The 20,254-nt window shown below is 40.3% G+C and overlaps 1 protein-coding gene across 1 annotated transcript in view; it reads right to left on the bottom strand.

Annotated features, from left to right (window-relative positions):
- The window catches only part of ST6GALNAC5 (ST6 (alpha-N-acetyl-neuraminyl-2,3-beta-galactosyl-1,3)-N-acetylgalactosaminide alpha-2,6-sialyltransferase 5), a 73,650-nt gene extending 53,598 nt beyond the window's left edge, over positions 1 to 20,052 (bottom strand). Inside the window, exons 1-2 of the mRNA XM_010582530.1 lie at positions 19,947 to 20,052; positions 19,041 to 19,265 (exon numbers count right to left, since the gene is read on the bottom strand). Of these exons, the coding sequence (XP_010580832.1) occupies positions 19,041 to 19,265; positions 19,947 to 20,012 (291 nt within the window). The 5' untranslated portion in view covers positions 20,013 to 20,052. The remainder of the gene's footprint in view (positions 1 to 19,040; positions 19,266 to 19,946) is intronic.
- Positions 20,053 to 20,254: the final 202 nt, after the last annotated feature.

The following is a 20,254-nucleotide window of genomic DNA, read 5'->3' as shown; positions in this document are numbered from 1 at the left end:
TCTAGCAGCTTCTCACAGAAGCCACCCCTGTAGCCCCCCTGCTACCAAAACCTTGCCACGCAAACCCAATACAACATCTAATTTCACTCTCTATCCCATTTCATGGCTGCAAGTCAGCCCCCTTAAACAAGTAAGAATTTCCTGCTTTTCATCAACCAACCGCAGCAGATATGCAGCGGGTCCAGCAAGTGTGGGTACAGATGTGAACTGAGTAAGTCTTACTCTCGCTAGCCAGGCTGTACCCCTCAATCAGCTGTCAGGATCCTCCTGGTCAGCCACTGGCCAAGAAACAGAGAATCCCCAAGCAAACAGTGCAGGCTGCTTTTCAGTCTAAGCAGCAGCCTTGTGGATCACTTCGAACTCATAGGTTGCCTAGTTTATAGTGAAATTACCACTTTGAATTTCATCTTTCATCTTTAAAATGAGAGTCATAACACTGATCCATTCTTTACCCTAAGGGCTCAAAGCACTTTAGGAAGAGCTATGCAAGTGCTACGTATATCATGTTAAAAGAACAATCAATAGAATGGGACTGTCTCCTTGCCCTGTGTTTGAAAGCACCTGGCGCCTCAGAGCCTGCTCTGCAAGAAAGCTTAAAGGAATAATGTAACATAAATAAACACGTTATTCTCTAACTGTGACCTGTTTGCATTGCCCTCAGAGCCAATTAGTCCATTGCCAGGAACAACAGCAAGGTCTGTTCGTAGCAGTCTACTTCTTGTACAGCCTTGAATAAACAATTTCTCACATACTGTCATACTATTTTCATTTCTGTATTAAGAAAGCAAATGAACTGCCAAACACCGCTCACTGAAGCCAAATTATACTTTGCCTTCTTTAAATGCTGATCTCAAAACAAAGCATTAGGTAAGCACCATTTCATGGGATGTAGAAAACATCACTCTAGACAAGCAAGTCCACAGTGAGTGTTTAGAGAAATGTTTGAAGAATTTGCTTAACACAGGAAAATGCACTCCCTGGGGTTCCTGAATTTATGGTCAGATGAGGGTGCTGATAGCATTTGTTCTGTATCTTCACTATTTCTCAACAGCCTCTGTAGGATTGAGAGTTAAGTGTTTAAAAGTGGGAGCTACACCAAAGGTTAGGAGACATGGTGCTTTCACCACCACTGTTTCAGCCTTCACCTAAAATATACTGCTAATGCTGCTAATGCCTTCTACGAAGTTATCAACCATATGCCCTACTGATGGAGAGACTCTAACATCTCAGGATGTGGAGCCTTAATTTTCCTGGGAGGCCACACTCTCTGAAACCTGGAGCACATCCAGACACAGATTCATCTTGAAATGCTGGGGTTTTAATATCCAAAGATTTCAAATTAAGATTAGTTAGCCTGGTTCTATTTTACACTAAGCCCATTTCATACTTTTAAGTTATACAGGAGTGTTCAAGTGGGCAGACATTGTGAAGTGTCCAAGAATGGCTTCACACCAACCTTCCCCTTAGCCATTAGGATAGGCTGCAGTAAATGGTACAGAATTGAACTATTCTGTTTACCATAACAAAGGATAACACCAAAAGGAGAAAATAAATTCAGAGGTAGCATGGAACTGCTCTAACTTTCACCAGGGGCCAAGAGTGATATAGTCCAATTCCAGAAATATTTTGCTGTTTGAATTTCTCTTTCAGTCTCAACTACAGGACTAAAGCAGAAGTCAGTTGCAGTGTAGTAATATTTACAAACAGGATTTATATTTAAAATAGTAAATCTCTCAAAAAAGCATACAAAAGTATAAAAAGGAATTGTATTTTTGCATTCATAAAGGGTTTCTGCACCTGTACCTGCAGTTTCAAGTTGTGTGACACATCCTTCAATCTCATCAGACAAATGGGTTTGTTTGCTTTCCTAGCCTTTTTAATACATGCAAGTGCTCTTCTCCATTTCCTCAGATTTAGAATAACATATTTAAAAGGCATTCAGGACTCACATTAACATCTAACCAGCAGCAAACCCCGTCACTTCTATTTTATCCCTCTTAGCTTCCTGATTACAAAGTTCTGTTAACTGAAAGACAGCACCAGTTCACAAAGATAATCAACAAGAAAGGTCAGTGGTTTATGAAAGGAAGTTCTGGCCTTTCAGGGCACCACTGGGACGTGAGCTCAGTGCTAGTTTCAAGGATGAAAGACAAAGATTCAGTGTCCGTCAATAGTATAATCCTGGCACCGCTCATAAAACCATACAGATTTCCTCAGATCTGAGGATGGCCACTGAAACATCAACCCTCAAATGGGAATTCCTTACAAATGGTCATTGCACAGACACTATCAGAATAACATGTGACAATGAGCATTGCCAAAGTCTGTACTTTATTAAAACCTAAAGCTGTTGATTGAAAAAAAAAAAAGTGTCACTTTCTATCACTGTCACCCTTTAACGCAGAGAATCCTAAAAAATGTTTAAAAATAATATAATTATTTCCCCAATCCCAATTCTGCATTAACACTATAGCTCCAATTTCTTCTGTGGCATTCCAAATTCTCGTGCTCCTTTAACAATGAGACCCATATACAAAGATTTTTAGAAACATTCTGTGTAGGAAGGATTTGGGACCTAACAATTATTAGCCCTAGACTGCAGCCTCCCACTCTTTTCCCTAATCTGTATGAATCTGACAGACAGGGCCTGACCCTGCATGCCACTTGCCCTTTCTGTCTTCAAATTTTATTGATCTACAGACTTCAACACTTCAAAGCAGAACCAGGAAATAGTCTATGCACCAACACAAGAGAGGTGCTCTATTAGATGATCAGCAGCTGATGCTTAACATCTTGCAGGCCTGCACCCGCAACACAGGCAGCCTCTGCTAATAACAATTGATTGGGCTGCAGACCTGGGTACTAATCCTGCTTCCACTGATTTCCAGGGCAGAATTCCACAGAGTTTTAGTAGAAGCAAGATTGGGGTCTTTGAGTAACGATATTTCATTCATAGCATTTCCTGACCTTGTATGCCTCTTCCTAGCTCTGCAAAGCTGCATGTGGGAATGGCCTCAGTCAATGCTGTGTTTTTGTTCTCCCAAGAAATACAAAGAGAGAGAAAGTTACAAGAATGTCTGCAAATGTAAGACTGTTAGGTGATGCACAACAAGAAGTGATGAATTATAATAAAGAAAAAAAAAAAAGTTGTTTGAGGCTGCCTTCCCTGACAAGAGTCTCCACATCACTTGATGGATTATTTGTCAGGGTTCACCATTTGTGAGTCATGTATCTAGCTTAAGCTACAACGATGTGGCAGGAATATGTGTATTTCAGTGTCTAATCAGAATGGTATGGTCTGTACACCTGCACTCTGAAAGCTGTGCAGTGCAGCTTTTATTGTAATTTAATTATCCGTGATAACAGGATTCACTACTTGCAGTTCTCTTCTCCAACTTCCCTAATTTAAATGAGAAGAGCAGAATTGTCTTATCTTTATTTTTACCCTTTGAAAGGGGAGAGAAAAATATTTACTCCTAATCCATAGAAAGCAAAGAAACCTGAGGTCATTCAGACTTCAGCTGCATAATGTTAAGCTGGAAAGAAGACCTTCATTTTTTTCAAAGATGATACTCCATAAACACTATATTTCTGTACCCAGTTGCTCACATCTCACTACTGCTATACAAAAAATAATTGAAACTTTTTATATCTGTATTCTTGTATTCATAATTTTTGTACTTCCTCTTTAGCCTTTGCAAATTTTAGGCAAAGAAAACCAAGGGCTACCTAAACACTAAGCACACAGTGGATGCCCTTACAGTCTACAGAATTTCAGGAGACCTAACCGTTTTCATCTACTAGATCAAAGACAGTCACACCACAAGTGATTTTGCCACAACTCACGGAAACTCCGGATCAGCATTCATAGAGATGTTAAGGACTGAGCTCACAGTCTAAAGACTACTTCTACCTCTGCTTTTAAAAATGATCTTTCTGGATATATGGCAAGATTTTTCCTGCTCTTCCCAAACTGTTCTTGTTTCACAGGCTTGTGATAGGCTTCATACTCCAAACCTATCAGTCAGGTACTCTATAAAAGAACAACATTTATATTTAAATACGTTTTAAATCATCCTACTTGTTGGTGGTCTTCTGCAGTGAGGCAAGGATTTTATTTTTCTTCACACTAAAAGATGACGGGATTACTTGAACATGCAAAGAGGAATCTGAGATGTGCTATCATGATTCTTCTCCCCATCAATGAAATTCATATATTTGATTTTTAAACAGAATATATTTTTAGTATGTCATATAATAGATACCAAATACACAATATAATACCATATAAAATATATACCAAATATTTTTAAGGCATAATAAATCAATGAACTTTGTATAAGTACTTGATGCCAGTATGATGAATACACTGTTTCCCTAAGGACCCAAGGGTGCCTATTTAACGCTGTTCAGTGCCTGTATTTGCACACCCCATTAAAGTTTATTAGAGCCCAAAATACTGTGCAGCCCTGCTGCGCACATCAAATACCAAAATACCATGCTTAGAGAGTTAACCTGCCCTAAGACACCAGAGCTGTTGCAAAATGCATGTGGTTCAACACACTCTGAAAATCAGTTATTTGAGTGCCTGTGTACTAATTTAGAGTGAGATCTCACTGTCTCAGACATAGTCAATGACACTTTGATAGAACCTGAAAGCCAAAACCAGAAGTGTGGTCTTCAAAAGCCTTGTTCAGCCACCCTCTGAATCTGCGCTTAAGGACTGCTCTTTCTGTGCATCTGACTATGATCTGACAGGAGCTAAACCTGGCAGCCTCGTAGGACATCTAACATTGCTACCTATGATGAAATTGGGGGAGTTACAGAGTTCGGTAAAACAGATTAGAAAGCTCTTTGGAAAGTTGTAATCTCCAATTTATGTGCTTCTCAAAATATGTGCTTTAACAGCTTCTGGAGCAGGAACTCAAATGCTTGACACACCATTTCCATGTAAGATCCCAAACTCAGGACCACAAACTGCATTCTCTTTTGTTACCTTTTATCTGGGCTAAACCATCCTCCACCATGATCCTGTCCAAGCAGAAGTGCTGGACTGAAAGTGCACTTTAGTATTTTAATGTTGGGCAGCTCTACACTGCAGAGTAGGTATCTCGAATCCATTTCAGGTGCATAACTCTCCCAATCCACTGTATATAACTTCAGTGTTATATAGAACAAGGTCTGAAATGTCACTTCCAAGCCATGCATGAAAGTCAGGTATCTCAAGTGATTGCTTGTGCACCTATCCAGAGGTTGAGTCCCCCTCGGTTTTCAACATTTCAGCACTTTTCAAACTCCTACCTGAAATTCCTCGTTGGACACCCAAGGTCAAAACTATGGTTTGAACTTTTTTGCTTCACTATCCCCCTATGTCATAAGGAATTAATACTCCTGTACTTTAAGGCAGGAGTCTCCATTTAATGCTTCTATGGCACCTGGAGATCCTCAGAAGCAAGGTTATATGTAAGTACAAAATATTATTATTTAATGAGTTGAGGGAAAGAACCTCTTGTTTCAGAAAATGGGAAGGTTATGTGTGTGTAAAATATAAAAACAGCCACTTGAAACTATATTTGAAGGAGAATGCAAAAGAAAATTGTTACTTGTTGAGGGTTTCTTTTCCTATTATTTCAAAAAATATAGCCTGATTAGAAAAGTACAATTTAGGCATCTACCACACTCGAAAGCTTCTTTGTAGTACATTTTACCTACTGCTTCAACATACAACCCATATCACTTCATTGGATGACTATGTTACCACATTGAATGAGTATTTGCACAAATTGCACTATTTGGCTATTATCAGATAATTATTTTAAAATTCCTCATCGCAAGTTTTAGGTAGGACAACATTAATGAAATGGTACAGACATCCACAGTGAAATGCAAACCTTTGCCACCTATAGCACAATACAGTGGCTCCTTACTACCAGTTTTATACCCTGCTGGGGCTAAAATACTAACTTTAATCTTTCACAATGAAGCTAACTTTGCCTCCCAGCTTCACCATTCTTTTCATACAGTTTTGTTTCAAGTTGTGCCTTGTCTAAATATGCTGCAACTATAGCACATTTCTTCTTTTGTGACTTAATGTTGTGATTTGAAACAAAAATATAAGAGCAATTACTGATATAATAAATCATGAACATACTGTAGGCAACTCTATGGAATTTTAATTAGGAAATGTAGGTTCACAGAATTTCCCGTCCTCCTTTCAGTGAGCTGTCACCCACTGCACATCTTATTTTCATGAATTTAGTATTTTGAACACTTTCTGTCAACTTTGTCTTCATATTTCACAAGCATAAACATAAAGCAAATTATGATGCTGCTAAATAAGAGCTTGAAATGCAATCTTCTTATAGAAATATGCATGTCTAACAGCTTCTCTTTTTATTGATTGCTCTGTGCAAAAATATGAAGGCGTAAATACCAGAAGATTTGACTTGTTTTAATTTCTTTGCACTTAGACATGGCCTCAGTCTAAAGAAGGATCTAACCAGACTCTGACAGTTAAAGATTAACAGTCCTGCCATACCAACAGGCTTGACAAAGGAGCTTAACTTAATCCTTAAGGCAGTATAAGATGTCTTATGTGTATTACTGCATAGGAGCACAACTTTAATAAACACAGTGTAATGTAATTTTCAGTAGTTTTACTGATGTAAAGTATGGGATATGAAACAACAACAAAAAATTGACAGATCTATTTGTTTTCCAAGGGAAACAAAAAGGAACTAGAAAACTTACTGTTTTTTTAAAGATTACTTTCATTTTTAATTTCAAAGTCTCGGTGCTTTGCACAGACTAGTACACAAAAAAGCAATTTAAATAAAAAAAAGACCAGCAGATGCAACCTCATCATCCGCAATCAGGAGGTGATGGGACTACAGCTAAACTGGCTTACACACTGCTCTCTCACAGCTAGTTTTACCTCTGATCTCAGTCACAAGGTTTGTGAGCAATGCACTCAATTTTGAAGTCTTGAGAACTTAAATAACTGTTGGTCCTTGGACTTGGTATGACATGGCTGAGATCATCTCTTGCACCTTCAAGTGGAATTAATCTTCTTCTTTTATTTGCTATAGACCGTGAAAATTAACCATCATACCTGGAAGTTCAAATGTCAGGACACTAACTGTCATGTTAAAATGATTTTTCTTCACATTACGCACTACAAATAGAATATGTCATCTTCATAGCACACTGAAAAATATCCCTAGGAAGCAGCATAATTATAAAAAATAATTTCTGAGAAACGTTAAGAAAGCTGATGCATCTTATCATTAATCAATTTATTCTATATGTGTCTGAGAGCACTGATAGAAGCATAATGGCTCTGTCTATTTTTAGCATAAACTCTATTTCTAAGGTGCTCCTAACGCAGCCATTTCACTGTATTCCGTATCAATATGAAACCTTGAAGACAGGTTTTCAGGTCCTCTGATTTGTCTTAAATCTAGATTTGATTTGAAGATACATGCTGTTACAGGTTATATGTATATGTATGCATAGGATATGTTGCTATTCCATCTTGACAGCAGTGAGAGCTCTGATAGAAAGACTGAGAGCCAGCTGCACCTTCTACTGAAGCCCAGGATGCTGCACATTCAGTGTCTTTCATGAGAGCAGAAACATGATCCCTACACTTACAGGTGGGTAACAAGCTGTGCAAAGTCTCAAATCAGCACAGCTGGGAATGAAAGGTGATTCTAAAGCCTCATTTCACTTTCCAGGCCAAAATGTCCACAAGCATAATTAAAGATACCCTGAAAGCTGTTCTGTATTGCACAAATTGCTGCAGATCAAAAGGAATCACTGTGCTGGAAGAAATCAGACACATTAATACCAGAGGTACCCTCCTGGCCCTGATATCCCTCCTCCACATCTACCAGCTGCACAAAGTACCTCATTTATGCCCTTAAACCATCAGTGATACAGTAACACTACTCCTGAGAAAGAATATTCAGCATATCTATAACTAGGTTCATTGCTTCTTTGCGTTGCTACTGAGACATAAAGCAGATAGAGGGAAAGTGAAAAAGTTTTGATTCTACCTGTAAAAAAACCAGAGCTTTTGGCTATTCATAAAAATTAAAATGTAAATCAAAATTAAATATATGAATATGATAATTACATACGGAGGGAGTAACATTAAAGCTCAGCAGTCTTATGTTAGTGAAGATATTACTAAATATCCTATCAGCAAAAATTCTTCATTGACTCAAATTAAGATAGTCATCAACATTTCCAGAGAAATATACATGTTAAGAATACATGAAAACACAAATGAAAACACAAACATTACAAATTAAATAACCTATGTATATAGAAATAGCCATGTTACAAGCAAGAAAACTCTTAGCTTCATTCTCAAACATGATTTTCTAAAGCAAAGCAATTAAAATATTTTCTTTGATAGTATGTGCCCAGTGAAAACAGCAGATTTTGTCATAAATGGTGACTTAGATAACTAACTCGTGCTCCGTGAACTTAATTTAGGGTCTCATTTCAAACTTTGAAAACCTGATCCACAACATCATCTATCCTATTAGGCTGCTGTACAAGAGAGAAATGCTGAAAAATAGTCTTTTTTGTTAAGTGTACTAAACATGTGTCAATCTAATGACCAAAATTTAAGTACCAACAGTACTGTGAGGTAAGTAAGACTTCTGACTGAGCACTGAGAAATGTGCAATTGTACAATAAATCTGCAGGTTGCAGTTATATTCTCCAATTGTATTAGGTAGGGAATTCTTGATGGTGTGGCAGAGGACTGAAAACACTCCTCTGGAGCAGGGTGAGGAAACCATTAGGGTATGGACTAGCAGGTTTTTGTAGGGAGATGCAACCAAATACTGACCATGCTCCGTATAACTGACCACAAGCAAGTTCTGCCCACGCGTCAAGATTGTAGGACACAGAAAAGCTCTATGATGTAAGCTACATAACCAAACTAAATATGCTGCTTGAGCCCAAGATAATAAACCCTGCCTCTCAGTCAAGCTTATTAGTTCTGGCTTAGCAACATGCTAACTGCAGCTACTCAGCTGCCAGAGCAGAGCCAGCGCATCTCCAACCAGCTCAAAGGGAGGGCAGAGCATGCTCTTGTCTGCTGGCAAAACCTCATATAGACATATGCTTAGACATCATGTCAGCTGGCACTCGGCAAGCGGGGGGAAACCCTTACTGAAGTGCTGGTTATTATGTATAGTCCCATTCATGTCCGAGGTAGTTCTCATGGATAACGTGAGCAATATTATAACAAACTGTCTCAGTCTAAGGCCCGTGAATCACTATTAAAAACAGAAAGAAATCCAGAGCAGTGTATTCTCCAAAGAGAATACATAACTAGATGAACAAATAGAAATAGCAGCAACTTTGCCATAGGTTTTTAATTTGTAAAATGTATTTTGGATAGTCATCAATAATATCAATAATGACCATTTTATGGAATATAAGCATTAAGAAAGAAATCATCTAAATAAAACACAAAGTGTTTTGTTATGTTTTGTTTTTAAAAAAGGAGTTTACCTACAATTTTTCAGGCACAGGCAGATGAGCTGAGGAAGGACAGGCAGTATTAACTCTGCACCACTCTGGCAGCTGCAGTCAGACCACTGGCTGTATTTTGAGGTTTTATGATCCTATTTTAGAGTCAACCAATATGCTGAGATGTGTAAAACTAACCCTTTTACAGTAGCATTAGGAATAAAATGGACAGCAACAAAATTTAGGAGCACGTTTGTCATTATTCTAATCTCCAAGCATGAAATTTAACCAGTCTGAAGGACTGACCCAAAGATGCCATACTGAAAGCTAAAGCGGAGCAGGAAAGGGACAACATAGGTTGTGCAACAGCACATACTCCCTGTGAGTCTCTGTGCTCTCCATAAAGACTGAGGGCAAGGTTGGGAGAGCATCGCTTCCATAAATTTGGCCAAAAGTTTTCTCATAAGAACTGTGGACAAGTCTTGGAAATCATGATGTTTTCTGAACATATCTTCGCTGTGGCCAAATGTTTAATCTCTTCAAATACAAGGTGTATATAATTTGGAAGGCTAGAGTTAAAGAACAGCTAGTATTTCAAATGCAGCTTCAGTCCCTGGCACTGCACTTGAGAACTGTCCAGAAATGTTTTGGGCATGTCTGTACCACCATGCCTTAGACATGCCATGTAGCTTCAGCCTATCCCGACCCTGAATGCCACAGAAAGCACAGTGCGGAGCCAGCCCAGATCTGGAAGAAACGTATGTGCCAAAGGTTAGGATTTACTTGCTCAGATAGAGTGTGACTATTCTGCTTTCAAACTCCAGCTAACAAGGCTGTCTCGAACTACACTATGTAGACTTATTGACCCAGCCTCCACTAGCTTTGGGATCTCTGCATCACACTTTATTAGCCCGTAACCATGTGCTACCTCCCTGTCAGTTGCCTCGATTATGTGCTTCCTCAGATGCTTACATTTCCCACAAGTCACAAGGGTGAATTTCAGTGAAACAGAATAAAACTGTCTATCCACAGAGAATGCAGTGCAGGCAAGAAAGTTTAGAAGGTAACGAGCCTGAATGTAACTCATGTCACTATCTACAAAACACAGCCTGGTGTCTCAAACTGGGAGAAAAGGTTTTAACCTCACACAGGCAAACTAGTAAGTAGCATGTACTTGGTGATGAATGCAGTCTCCAGAAGCCCATTTCTCAGCCAGCCATTTCTTAGGCATAACAATAGTCCTTTAACTTTCCTGTGCACAAAGCTTGATACAGATGTACATTTGCACAAACTCGCACTGTTGAATTTTTCTTTGCCTTAGAGATAACTTCTAGAGTGATGCTCTGCTGAGTGTTATTACATCTACTTTTATGACCTGCTATAGCTGAGGGCAAGATATATTCTAATTTAATACTGTCCAACAGTACAAAATTTACAGAATATTTTGTTTTTGCAATATTAACATCATGCCAATACCTGACGAAGCTAATAACATACTAAAATCAAAATACAGTATTTGCTAAACAAAAATGCTTATTCCAAATGTAGTGACTGTTTACTGAGAAACATTCTCCTCTTTTCCACGTTATTTCTTACTAAGCCATCCATTCTGTAATGGAAATTTTTCTAGAGCTGCAATGAATTCTTAACATGTTTTATTCGACAATGAAGTACACATTTACATATTCTTGTTCTATGTTACTTACAACAGTCCAGATTATTAAATCTGAATTAAGACAACCTGATCTATGCTGCCTGTATACCATATAAACCCATTGTTGCTCCCTTTTCTTGGACAATGAATATTTCACGCTAGTTCGCTGTCACTGTGAAAAAATACTGTAGTAATCTACTAAACATCAGTTTGTCCCCTCCGTATTTTATAACCACCCAATCTTATTCTGAAGTTTTCTTACAAGGTCTTCAGTAAGAATCTAGTATTTATTATTGCACTTAATACACATTGTGCTCCTCTTACATTATATGTCTCTTTGAAAACAGTCCAGGCACTAATGGCATTACCAGATTGCCTAACTTCAGTTCAAATGTGGTATATTGTCTATAGGAATGCGTACGTGTTTCTCAGTACCCAACTCTGTCTTTCATGTAACACCATCAAGGGGCACCTCAGAACTCCACCTCTCCATTTGTTTTTTGCACTTCTGTTGCAAACATACTCTCTGAAGGCGGAAAGTTTCAGCTTTGACTTGTCCCCTCACTTCCTATGTGACTCTTAACTGTATTTGGATATTTTCAGAATGACAATGGAGAACAATTAATAGCAGTTTCTGAACTGAAAATATTTGATTTTCCAGCTGATAGCAAACTTCAGTAATTAACCTGGTCTTAACACTTTAAGCTTTAACTATTAGAGCAAGAGTGATAACTAATGGAGATTGCTTAGGGATGAGGTGAAACAGTGAAGTGAAACATCATGATGCTTCACCTCACCTTCAAAGTAGCTTTTGTGCTGTCACATCTGCTTATATCAGCACCAAACGACTGCTGATTTGATCATAATTGCCCTAATTAGAAGTTCAATTAATACACTCAGTTCTTTGTATCAATGCCACCTCAGCATCAAGGATGTGCATACGGAGCATTACTGAGCAATACAGGTTAAACTAACAAAGAAGGTCACCGGGAGAAGGAAACTACCTGCAGTCTATTGTTCTGAGGATATCACATAGTTAGGATGACACTCAATATCCACTTATGCCCCAGGACAAGCAGAAAGGGAGAACTTAAGGAACTCTATTGAGAGATATCCATCAGCTGTGAACAAAAATTACATTTCCTGTCATTGAAAATCTCATTTAGTTCAGACTTGCTTCCACTAAGGATTAAAACCCTTCAAAAGAACACTTTGTCTTCACAGGAAGATGAAAATAGCCTAAAATGCTCACAGTGAAAGACTGAGTGAAAAAAGTGCACGGTATGGTAACTTTAAATGGTTATCAAATATAATATACTTCAGCACATACTAGAAATATAAATGTGGTCATTGAAACTAATGATGAAAATGAAAAGAAAAAAAAATTAAGGGGTTTTGCATGAGAGAGGCAAATCTCACAAGCAGACAAAGTGTCACCAATTCTCTGCCTGGAAGTATTTTGCATATCCATCGAAGGAAGAATTTTGCATGTTCACAAAAGAAGATAGGGAAGCAGACAAGGGAAACAGACAGCAGCCACTTATTAAAATATGGTGCATAGGATATTCATAAAACAGAAAAGAGCATATTTACTGATTCTTCACTTTTCATAATTCAGGATAAAGGCTATAATCCAGCATCAATCAAAAAACAGAAGCGCAAAATAAATAAAAACACCTTCATGCTTCTGCAATTTTTCTTCTACAAAGAAAGAAAAAAAGAACTTTGTCTTAGTTGTAAAAACAAGATAACATATTATGACCAATTTCATGGCATCAGATATTGCTATGAGATGTGACTTTTTCAAAATGTGAGAAAATTAAAACACAATTTTGCATTAACTGTCATGATCTAACCATCTACCTACTATTTATGTTTGTACTGAAATCAGTCATCAAGATTTTGTGATACAGTCTCTGAAATAATCTTTTTGCTTCAGTTTCTAGGAAAGAATAAAGCTACATCACAAAATGTCACAAATTACACAGAGCAAGATCTTCACCTGGTATAAACTCCAATACTTTTTCTGTTTTCAGTATAACAATGATTTACTCTCCTTTATCTTCTCAATAACCAGGAAATTATCAGAACACAGCTAGCTTGTGGCTGGGTAGTTTTTATGCATCACATTACATGAATGAATGTAATAACACCACCAAACATCTTTCAATTTTCAGGGACATCTGAGTATTTAATAGTACCTGTACTCTTTTTAGACAATTCTTTTAAGCAACAGGTCCTGACTTCTGCCTCTACTACCTCTACTACTTAGATTTCATCTTTAACGGCACTTATTTAGGAAAGAATTAGGTAACAGTGATAACTGTAAAATATTACTTTTTTTTTATTATCCTGACAGCTAACATTTGCATTCTCTCTCAAGCAGACGCTGGAGTCAGAATTCTATAAAAAATGTGTCCAACTACTGAATATGGCCTTTTTCATAAAATAAATGCATAAACTGCACAGCTAACTGATACTTATATGTAAACTTTTGAAAATATTTCAAGGTATTCTGTGTAGGAACAGTAACAGGCTAGGACTACTGGTTCTTTGCAGAGGTGTCAAGCAACCTGAGAAACCGGAAAATGTACCATAATTTCCTATCGTTGTTGTGTGCTCTGTATTGCACACTTGGTATTATCATCTAGTGCACACAGAAACTGCTAAAAATTTTAGACAAGGGTCATCACAATGAATGAGTCCAGCATTATGATTTGTTAGGCTGAAAAAGCATACTACTGCAGTAGCTCAAAAGCAAGAGAATATAAAGCACAAGATAGTCATTATTCAAATATTGGGTAAATCTGGTAAAACAATTGTCTCTGCTCTGTGCATGTGGATATTCAGTTACATTCTCCAACTGTCATGGTCCTAATTTTTTTTTTTTTAGCTCTTATCAACTTTATGAGCCTTTTAATAAACCTACAGCTTACCAGCATAAAAGGTAACTACAGTACCTCAAAATAATTAAAAAAAAAAAGCCAAGACGCCAACAAAACACTGAACAGGGGGCTTTTTGGACTCACATCTTGCCTGGATCTCTTGACAGATGGAAGTGTCCCCCAGCAAGGTTATTCTAGAATAAAGTCTCCCCCTTGTGGATCTCTCACATAATAAAAGCTCCATCAAATACTCAATTGCATAATAAAGTCTGTGCTCCTTCCTTTGCAGGTAAGAATTTCAGAGGCAAATAGGAACATGTAATGAAACCACAGTACATGGCTTACTTCAACTCAGTGGGCTCAATCCCACCTCAGGCAAGACAAGCTGTTTTGTTGTAACATACCTTATGATTCTGTGATAAATTCATTTGAAAGACACTAAAACCCTCAAAATGATTTAATTCCTTCCCATCTCGACATCAGTTAGTTATGAAGGTTGGTTTAGTGACCCCCCACAAACTATTCAGCCCCAAACCATCAACAGTTTAACTATTTAGGTAAAAATTCAAATTCCAAACTCTTTCTCACTAATACTTATTAAAAAGAACATAAAATATGGCAAGATTTCCCCCCCTATTTTATTTGCACAAAGTTTACTATCCTGGAAAAAATAGTTTCATCCCAGAACAACTTAGTGTGTCTCAGAGATTAAGGAGCTATAGCACTATTTGCAGAATGACTCTTCCTCAAACACTTCATTAACTACGCTATTCTCTGATCTCCATTAATTTAAAGGGATCACAAAGATTTCTTTGCATATGATAATTTACATTATCATAAATTAAGAAATCATTGTGATCACTTAAATTATCACGTTGATCTCAATGCTCTCTTAAGGTATTTAAACATAGTGCTAATAAATCATACACTTTGTCTGCAAGATTTATTTATTTATTTATTTATTTTCTAAGAAACAAAATCCTTGATGGCTTGAAATATTATTCAATTACGTACGTGACAAACTCATAATTTATTCGCAGTACCAACTGTTGAGTCAATACTGGATAAAAAGCTTTTTAACTATCCAGAGACATGTTCTCACATTCATTTCAGAATAGTAATATAATGGTTAAATATTTATTTCTTGCAAGTTCTGCAATAGTGCTAGGTTTCCTGCTTTCATTAACAGTCTCTTATTTGTATGCAGTAATTGCTTTAAAAATATTAGCATTGTCATTTCTTGCTAGCACTATGATAAATCAACAGAAAGTCTTATCCCCATGCCTCCCCACAGAAGAGCATAATTCTGCTTCCCTCGATGCCAGTGACAAAACCTCTCTAATTTGAGGATTACACTCAAAGAATTCATGAAAGATGTTAGTTTGACAGTCTGGGACTCTTATCCTTTCTAATTGCAGAACAGATGCAATAGCTAAGAAGTGCTACACTCTGCCAACGTTCCTCTGTAGGAACCAACAGCTCCTTGAACTAGAAGGGTAGCTGCTACTTCTCCACCTCGTTTCAGTCCTTGACCTCTCAATAGCAGCTATCAGCAAACCACGTTTTCTGTTCCAAATATGGGAGTTTTAAGGATATAAACATCTGGCTATTAGGAACAAAAAAAGATACCATTCATTCATTTCAAACATCCATCAACAATGACTGTCAACTGCTGCTGACCTGGGAAATGCAGAGGCAAAATGCCAAGAACCAACCTCTGAATCAACTGCACTTCTGAATCTTCTTGTTTTAAGAGTTCAGTTCAAAAAACCTGAAGTTCACACTGCTAAACTGCAAAAGGCTGCTAAAGCTAAGAACATGGGTTCTGATCTCTGCTGCTCGATTCAGGGAAAAATGGGCTTGCAGAAACCATGAAGGCAAAGCACTAAGAAACAAAACATCGCAAATCTGACAAAGTGACAAGAGACTCCTGCAAAAAGACTCTTCAACAGAGTAAAAAGAATATTATGTATTTTAGCCGTATTCTCAGAGACTGCCTGCTTATCTTGCCAGGATGGATGAGGAACTACAATTCTTAGTGAATATAAAATAAAAGGAGGAAAATAATTGGTAATGACAATATTGCAAGCTATATTTCAAAATCATTGGTACTTGACTAACTAAGTACCTTGATTTTCTGGCAAATAGTCTCCATACATGATCACCCAGCACTACTAAATGAGCTGTATTGCTAGTAGTGACAGACATTTGTAACACATGATATTTCCCAATGTGGACAATTGTTAAATTTTATCCCTGAAGTACTACCATACAACACAGCTTCTGTATGTGTCAATACTCATATTGTAATTATGGATTAATAATAACTTCACTACTTATCATATAGCTTCTACATATATGTGCATACTTACTCTCATTAAATGCATCAGAATGGGTACAACACCACAAACATGAAACCAGATTTTCCTGTTAAAGCAAACTAAGGGATCCAGAAACGAAGTCTTTCTAAAGTTAAGACCATGTTTCAGCTCCTAGATCTGAATGATCTAGACATTTAGTCTACCGCTAACTGTCATTCATGCATGAACACATACCAAGGATGAATTTTGTATCACGGTCATTCAGCTTCAGGTCATTCAACCTGACAGATAATCCCAAGATTCTATATAAGAAATTAAGGAAGCTGTATTGTGAAAAATCTACCATCCATTGTCGTTTCACACCATGAACTTTTTGCCATCAAAATAACACGTACCATCGCTGAAGTCATTCCTCCCTTACCTTTCCAAGCCTGTTGTCCTCATACAACAGGTACTTTTAATCTCTTTCCAGACCTCTCTGTCTCTTCAAATATCATGTCCTTCTCACAGCTGCAGAATTTTATCTTCCTCCCTTCTTGCAGCTCTCCTAATATTCCTTAAAATTCACCGATTCCTTCATTTTCTCTCACTTTGGGCTGGACTTTTATGCTGCTTGCTATTCAAGCTGTCTTCTCTGCAGTCTCCAGTGTCCCACCCAAAAATCCACATTCTCTGAAAATCTTTCACCATTTCTCAGTTCTTGCAATCTCTCTCCCTATTCTCTTCATCACCAATCCTGCATCCTTATTTTTCCAAACCATTAATACCTGCGATCTTTTGCATTTTCCATTTTTATTCTGCAGGAAACCTATATATTCTGGGATTGTAAGTCCATGTTAAATATATGGGTCTGTTAAATTACTAGAACAAACACACAATTAAGAGTCAAAGCCCTTCTCTTCCCCATCATCTCTTTATGGTAATACAGCGTACTCACTGCTCTCTATACTACAGTGGCACAGCTCTCTGCATGATCTCATGTGCATTAAAATAAGACAAAGCAAGCTGGGAACACAGCAGGGACTGCACAATCTTCTTTCGACCCACAGAAGTTACGTGAAAAAGTTATTAAACCTTCAGCAGATTATTACTGTGAGGCATGAGCTATGTGAAATGGAATTCAGAAATAGAGTATCTGTGGGTTTGGGGCCATATTACAATATATTAAAAAGCCAGAGGATCAGCTTTCTCCAAAACACAGGAAAACATTAAAGTTACCCTAGAAAATAATAAACATAGAAGAGTGATTTTAAGTATGTTCTATTAATGAGAGGTGTTTGGGAGATACGAGAAACCAATGTAAGGGGTTACCAGTGTCAGAAGGCTACTCACATATACACTCTAAAAAACCCACAGATGCCTTTTCAATTATTACTGCTTACAAAAATAGTGTGCATGTATATCTACACTTCATCACTACAGCCATGTTCAAGAAGAACGAAAGAATTACAAGAGAATACCTCACACAGTAGGAAGCCCCATGGCCAAACCTGCTTTTTCTATACAGACATTACATTTGAGAATTTCCAGGAGAACCATGTAAGAAAGCAAATAAAGCCTACAAGGGACCATCATGAGCTCTTTTTCTGTGTTAAGAGCCCTACAGATAACTCTTGCATAGAAAGTGAAGCCAGAAGGAACAATAAAAATCTCTCTACATCAAAGTCACTAGTCTTCACACAGTACCTCTAAACTGAGCCCAGTAACTTGTTTGACAACATATCTTTCAGAAAGATGTCAGTCTGAATGTGAAAACATGAGAAAGTTGAGAATCCTCACTTCCCTTGCTTATTTTTTACAATAAATTTTTACTGCAAGAAGTGTGTGTACTGAACATTATCTGGGGTTTTGGCAGAGAGGGTCCTTGGAGTTTCCAGGTAAATGCAACAAATTGAACACTACACAAGGAGTAGAGGAATCTGCCTTCTGAGAAAACTACTGAAGCTCGAGTATCTCTTCAGCATCGATGTGCCACCTTGCTCACTTCACGTCACTACGTCTGTCCTGTGAGATATCAAAGCTTAGTCTGCCTATCTCTGGTAAACGGGTATTACAGTCTGACAATCCAGCGCGGTAATTCCTGTGTCAAGGGGAGGGACATCATTTTATTCACCGTTAAAGAGGTGCCCCCAATTTCTAGAATGGAGACTATGGTAGACAACTTCTGCTTCCCAGGAGAAGGATGAAAAGGTCATTTGTGCAGGAGATACAGTTCTCTTTGGCTTCCCGAGACAGAATGAGCTAAGAATAAACACCCACCTATTGACTTTTCCTTCCAGTAACTGAACTTCCTTCCTTAACCCTTCCTAATACCCTCATAAACATACATTTGTAGCGTAGCTCTAGCGTCCAACACCAGAAACAAAACCCTTCACCCTCCATCTTCTCCTGGGCAAGGAAGGAGCTAACCGGCACTCCACAAAGGCCTAACCGCAGGCTGGACACCGGGTCCTGACCCCGTTAATCCATGCACCCGGGGCCAGGCGCAACGGCACCCGAAGGCTGCAGAAGCCAGCCCCGACAGCGAGGCAGCCAGGGCACCGCGATCCCGCCGAGGGGCACCGGCCATCTCACGGAGGGCAGGAAGGAGAGCTTTGCAGGTACGGGGTCAGGTGTCCGCTTGGGAGGGCCCGCGGCTGCCCCGAGCGACGGGCGAGAGGCGCGGCCCCGCGACCGGAGGAGGCTCACCTTGTGCTCCAGGACGCTGATGTAGCCCTCCAGTAGGCCAGCCCCGACGGGGAGCGCCGGGTGGTGCTGGCCGTGTCCCGGCGGGCGGCTGGGCACCGCCGCCACCTGCTGCTGCTGCCGCCGCCGCGGCTCCGGGTGGCCCCCGCCGCCGCCGATGCCGCCGTACATGAGCAACAAGCTGGTGCACATGGTGGTGAGCGCCAAGCAGACGGCCAGCCCGTGGCGCTGCGGGGGGCAGAGAGAGAGAGGCGGCTCAGCGCCGCGGGGCAGCGGGCTCCCCCCGCCGCGGGGCCCAGCGGGGCGCACCGCTCCCCGCCGCCGCACTCGCGGCGCCCGCAAGTTTCACGCCGCCGGAGGCCCGGCGAAAGTGCGAGGAGGAGCGGGGGAACCCCCTCCTTCCTCCGCCTGCTCCCTCGACAGCCCGCTCCCCTGCCTGCCTCCCTCCTCCCTCGCTCTGTCTCCCCCAGCCCTGCTCCCCTGCCTCTTCTCCCCTCTGCGTTGCCTGCTCCTCCGCGCCTCTCATTTCCCATGCAGCCGTCCCCTTTTGGGCATCTCATCCGTGCATTTTAGCGAGTGTTGGGGATTACAGCGCTCCCCCCTCCCCGCGCAGCTACCTCCAGCCTCGTCCTTAAGGCAGATCGGATTTCTAGGCGCTCCTTAAAACGCACACACACACAAAACCCCCAAACCACGAGCAACACGAATAAAAGAAAGCAGGCGGAAAGTTCTTCGCCGCGGCCGCCGGCGTTTTGTTCGCCTTCGCGCGATCCCGAAGAGCCGCGGGGATGCAGCCCGGGGAAGGCTGGAGCGTGTGCAGGGTGCCCGGGGCAGCCCCGCTCCGCTCCGCGCCGCTCCTCTCCTCCCCGCCGCCGGAGCCGGGATGAGCAGTGCCAACAATGCACTTACCATCAGGGTCTTCATTTTGTGCGCCTCCCGGCCGCCAGTCCTCCCGCTCCCCGCTAGGCTCGGCATGGCGGGGAAGCCGCAGACATGGCTCGGCCAGGGAAGCGCCGCCGTGGCGGGGATTAGGGGGGAATTACACCCGGCCGGACCCTCGGAGCCTGCCAGAGCCGGGTCCTCGGCTGCCCCGCCTGCCTCCGCCCCCGCCTCCGCCTCCTCCTGCCGGCGCAGCGGCGGCTTCAGGGCAGGTGGAAGTTAACTTCTGCCTCCCCCTCGGCCGCGCCGCTCCGCCGGCGAGCCCGCGCCTCGGCGGC

Source organism: Haliaeetus leucocephalus, unplaced genomic scaffold, assembly GCF_000737465.1.
Source record: "Haliaeetus leucocephalus isolate CR32 unplaced genomic scaffold, Haliaeetus_leucocephalus-4.0 Scaffold848, whole genome shotgun sequence".
In the NCBI taxonomy this organism is placed as follows: Eukaryota; Metazoa; Chordata; class Aves; order Accipitriformes; family Accipitridae; genus Haliaeetus; species Haliaeetus leucocephalus.
Note: the sequence above shows the minus strand (reverse complement) of the source record. Positions and strands in the feature narration are given on the sequence as shown.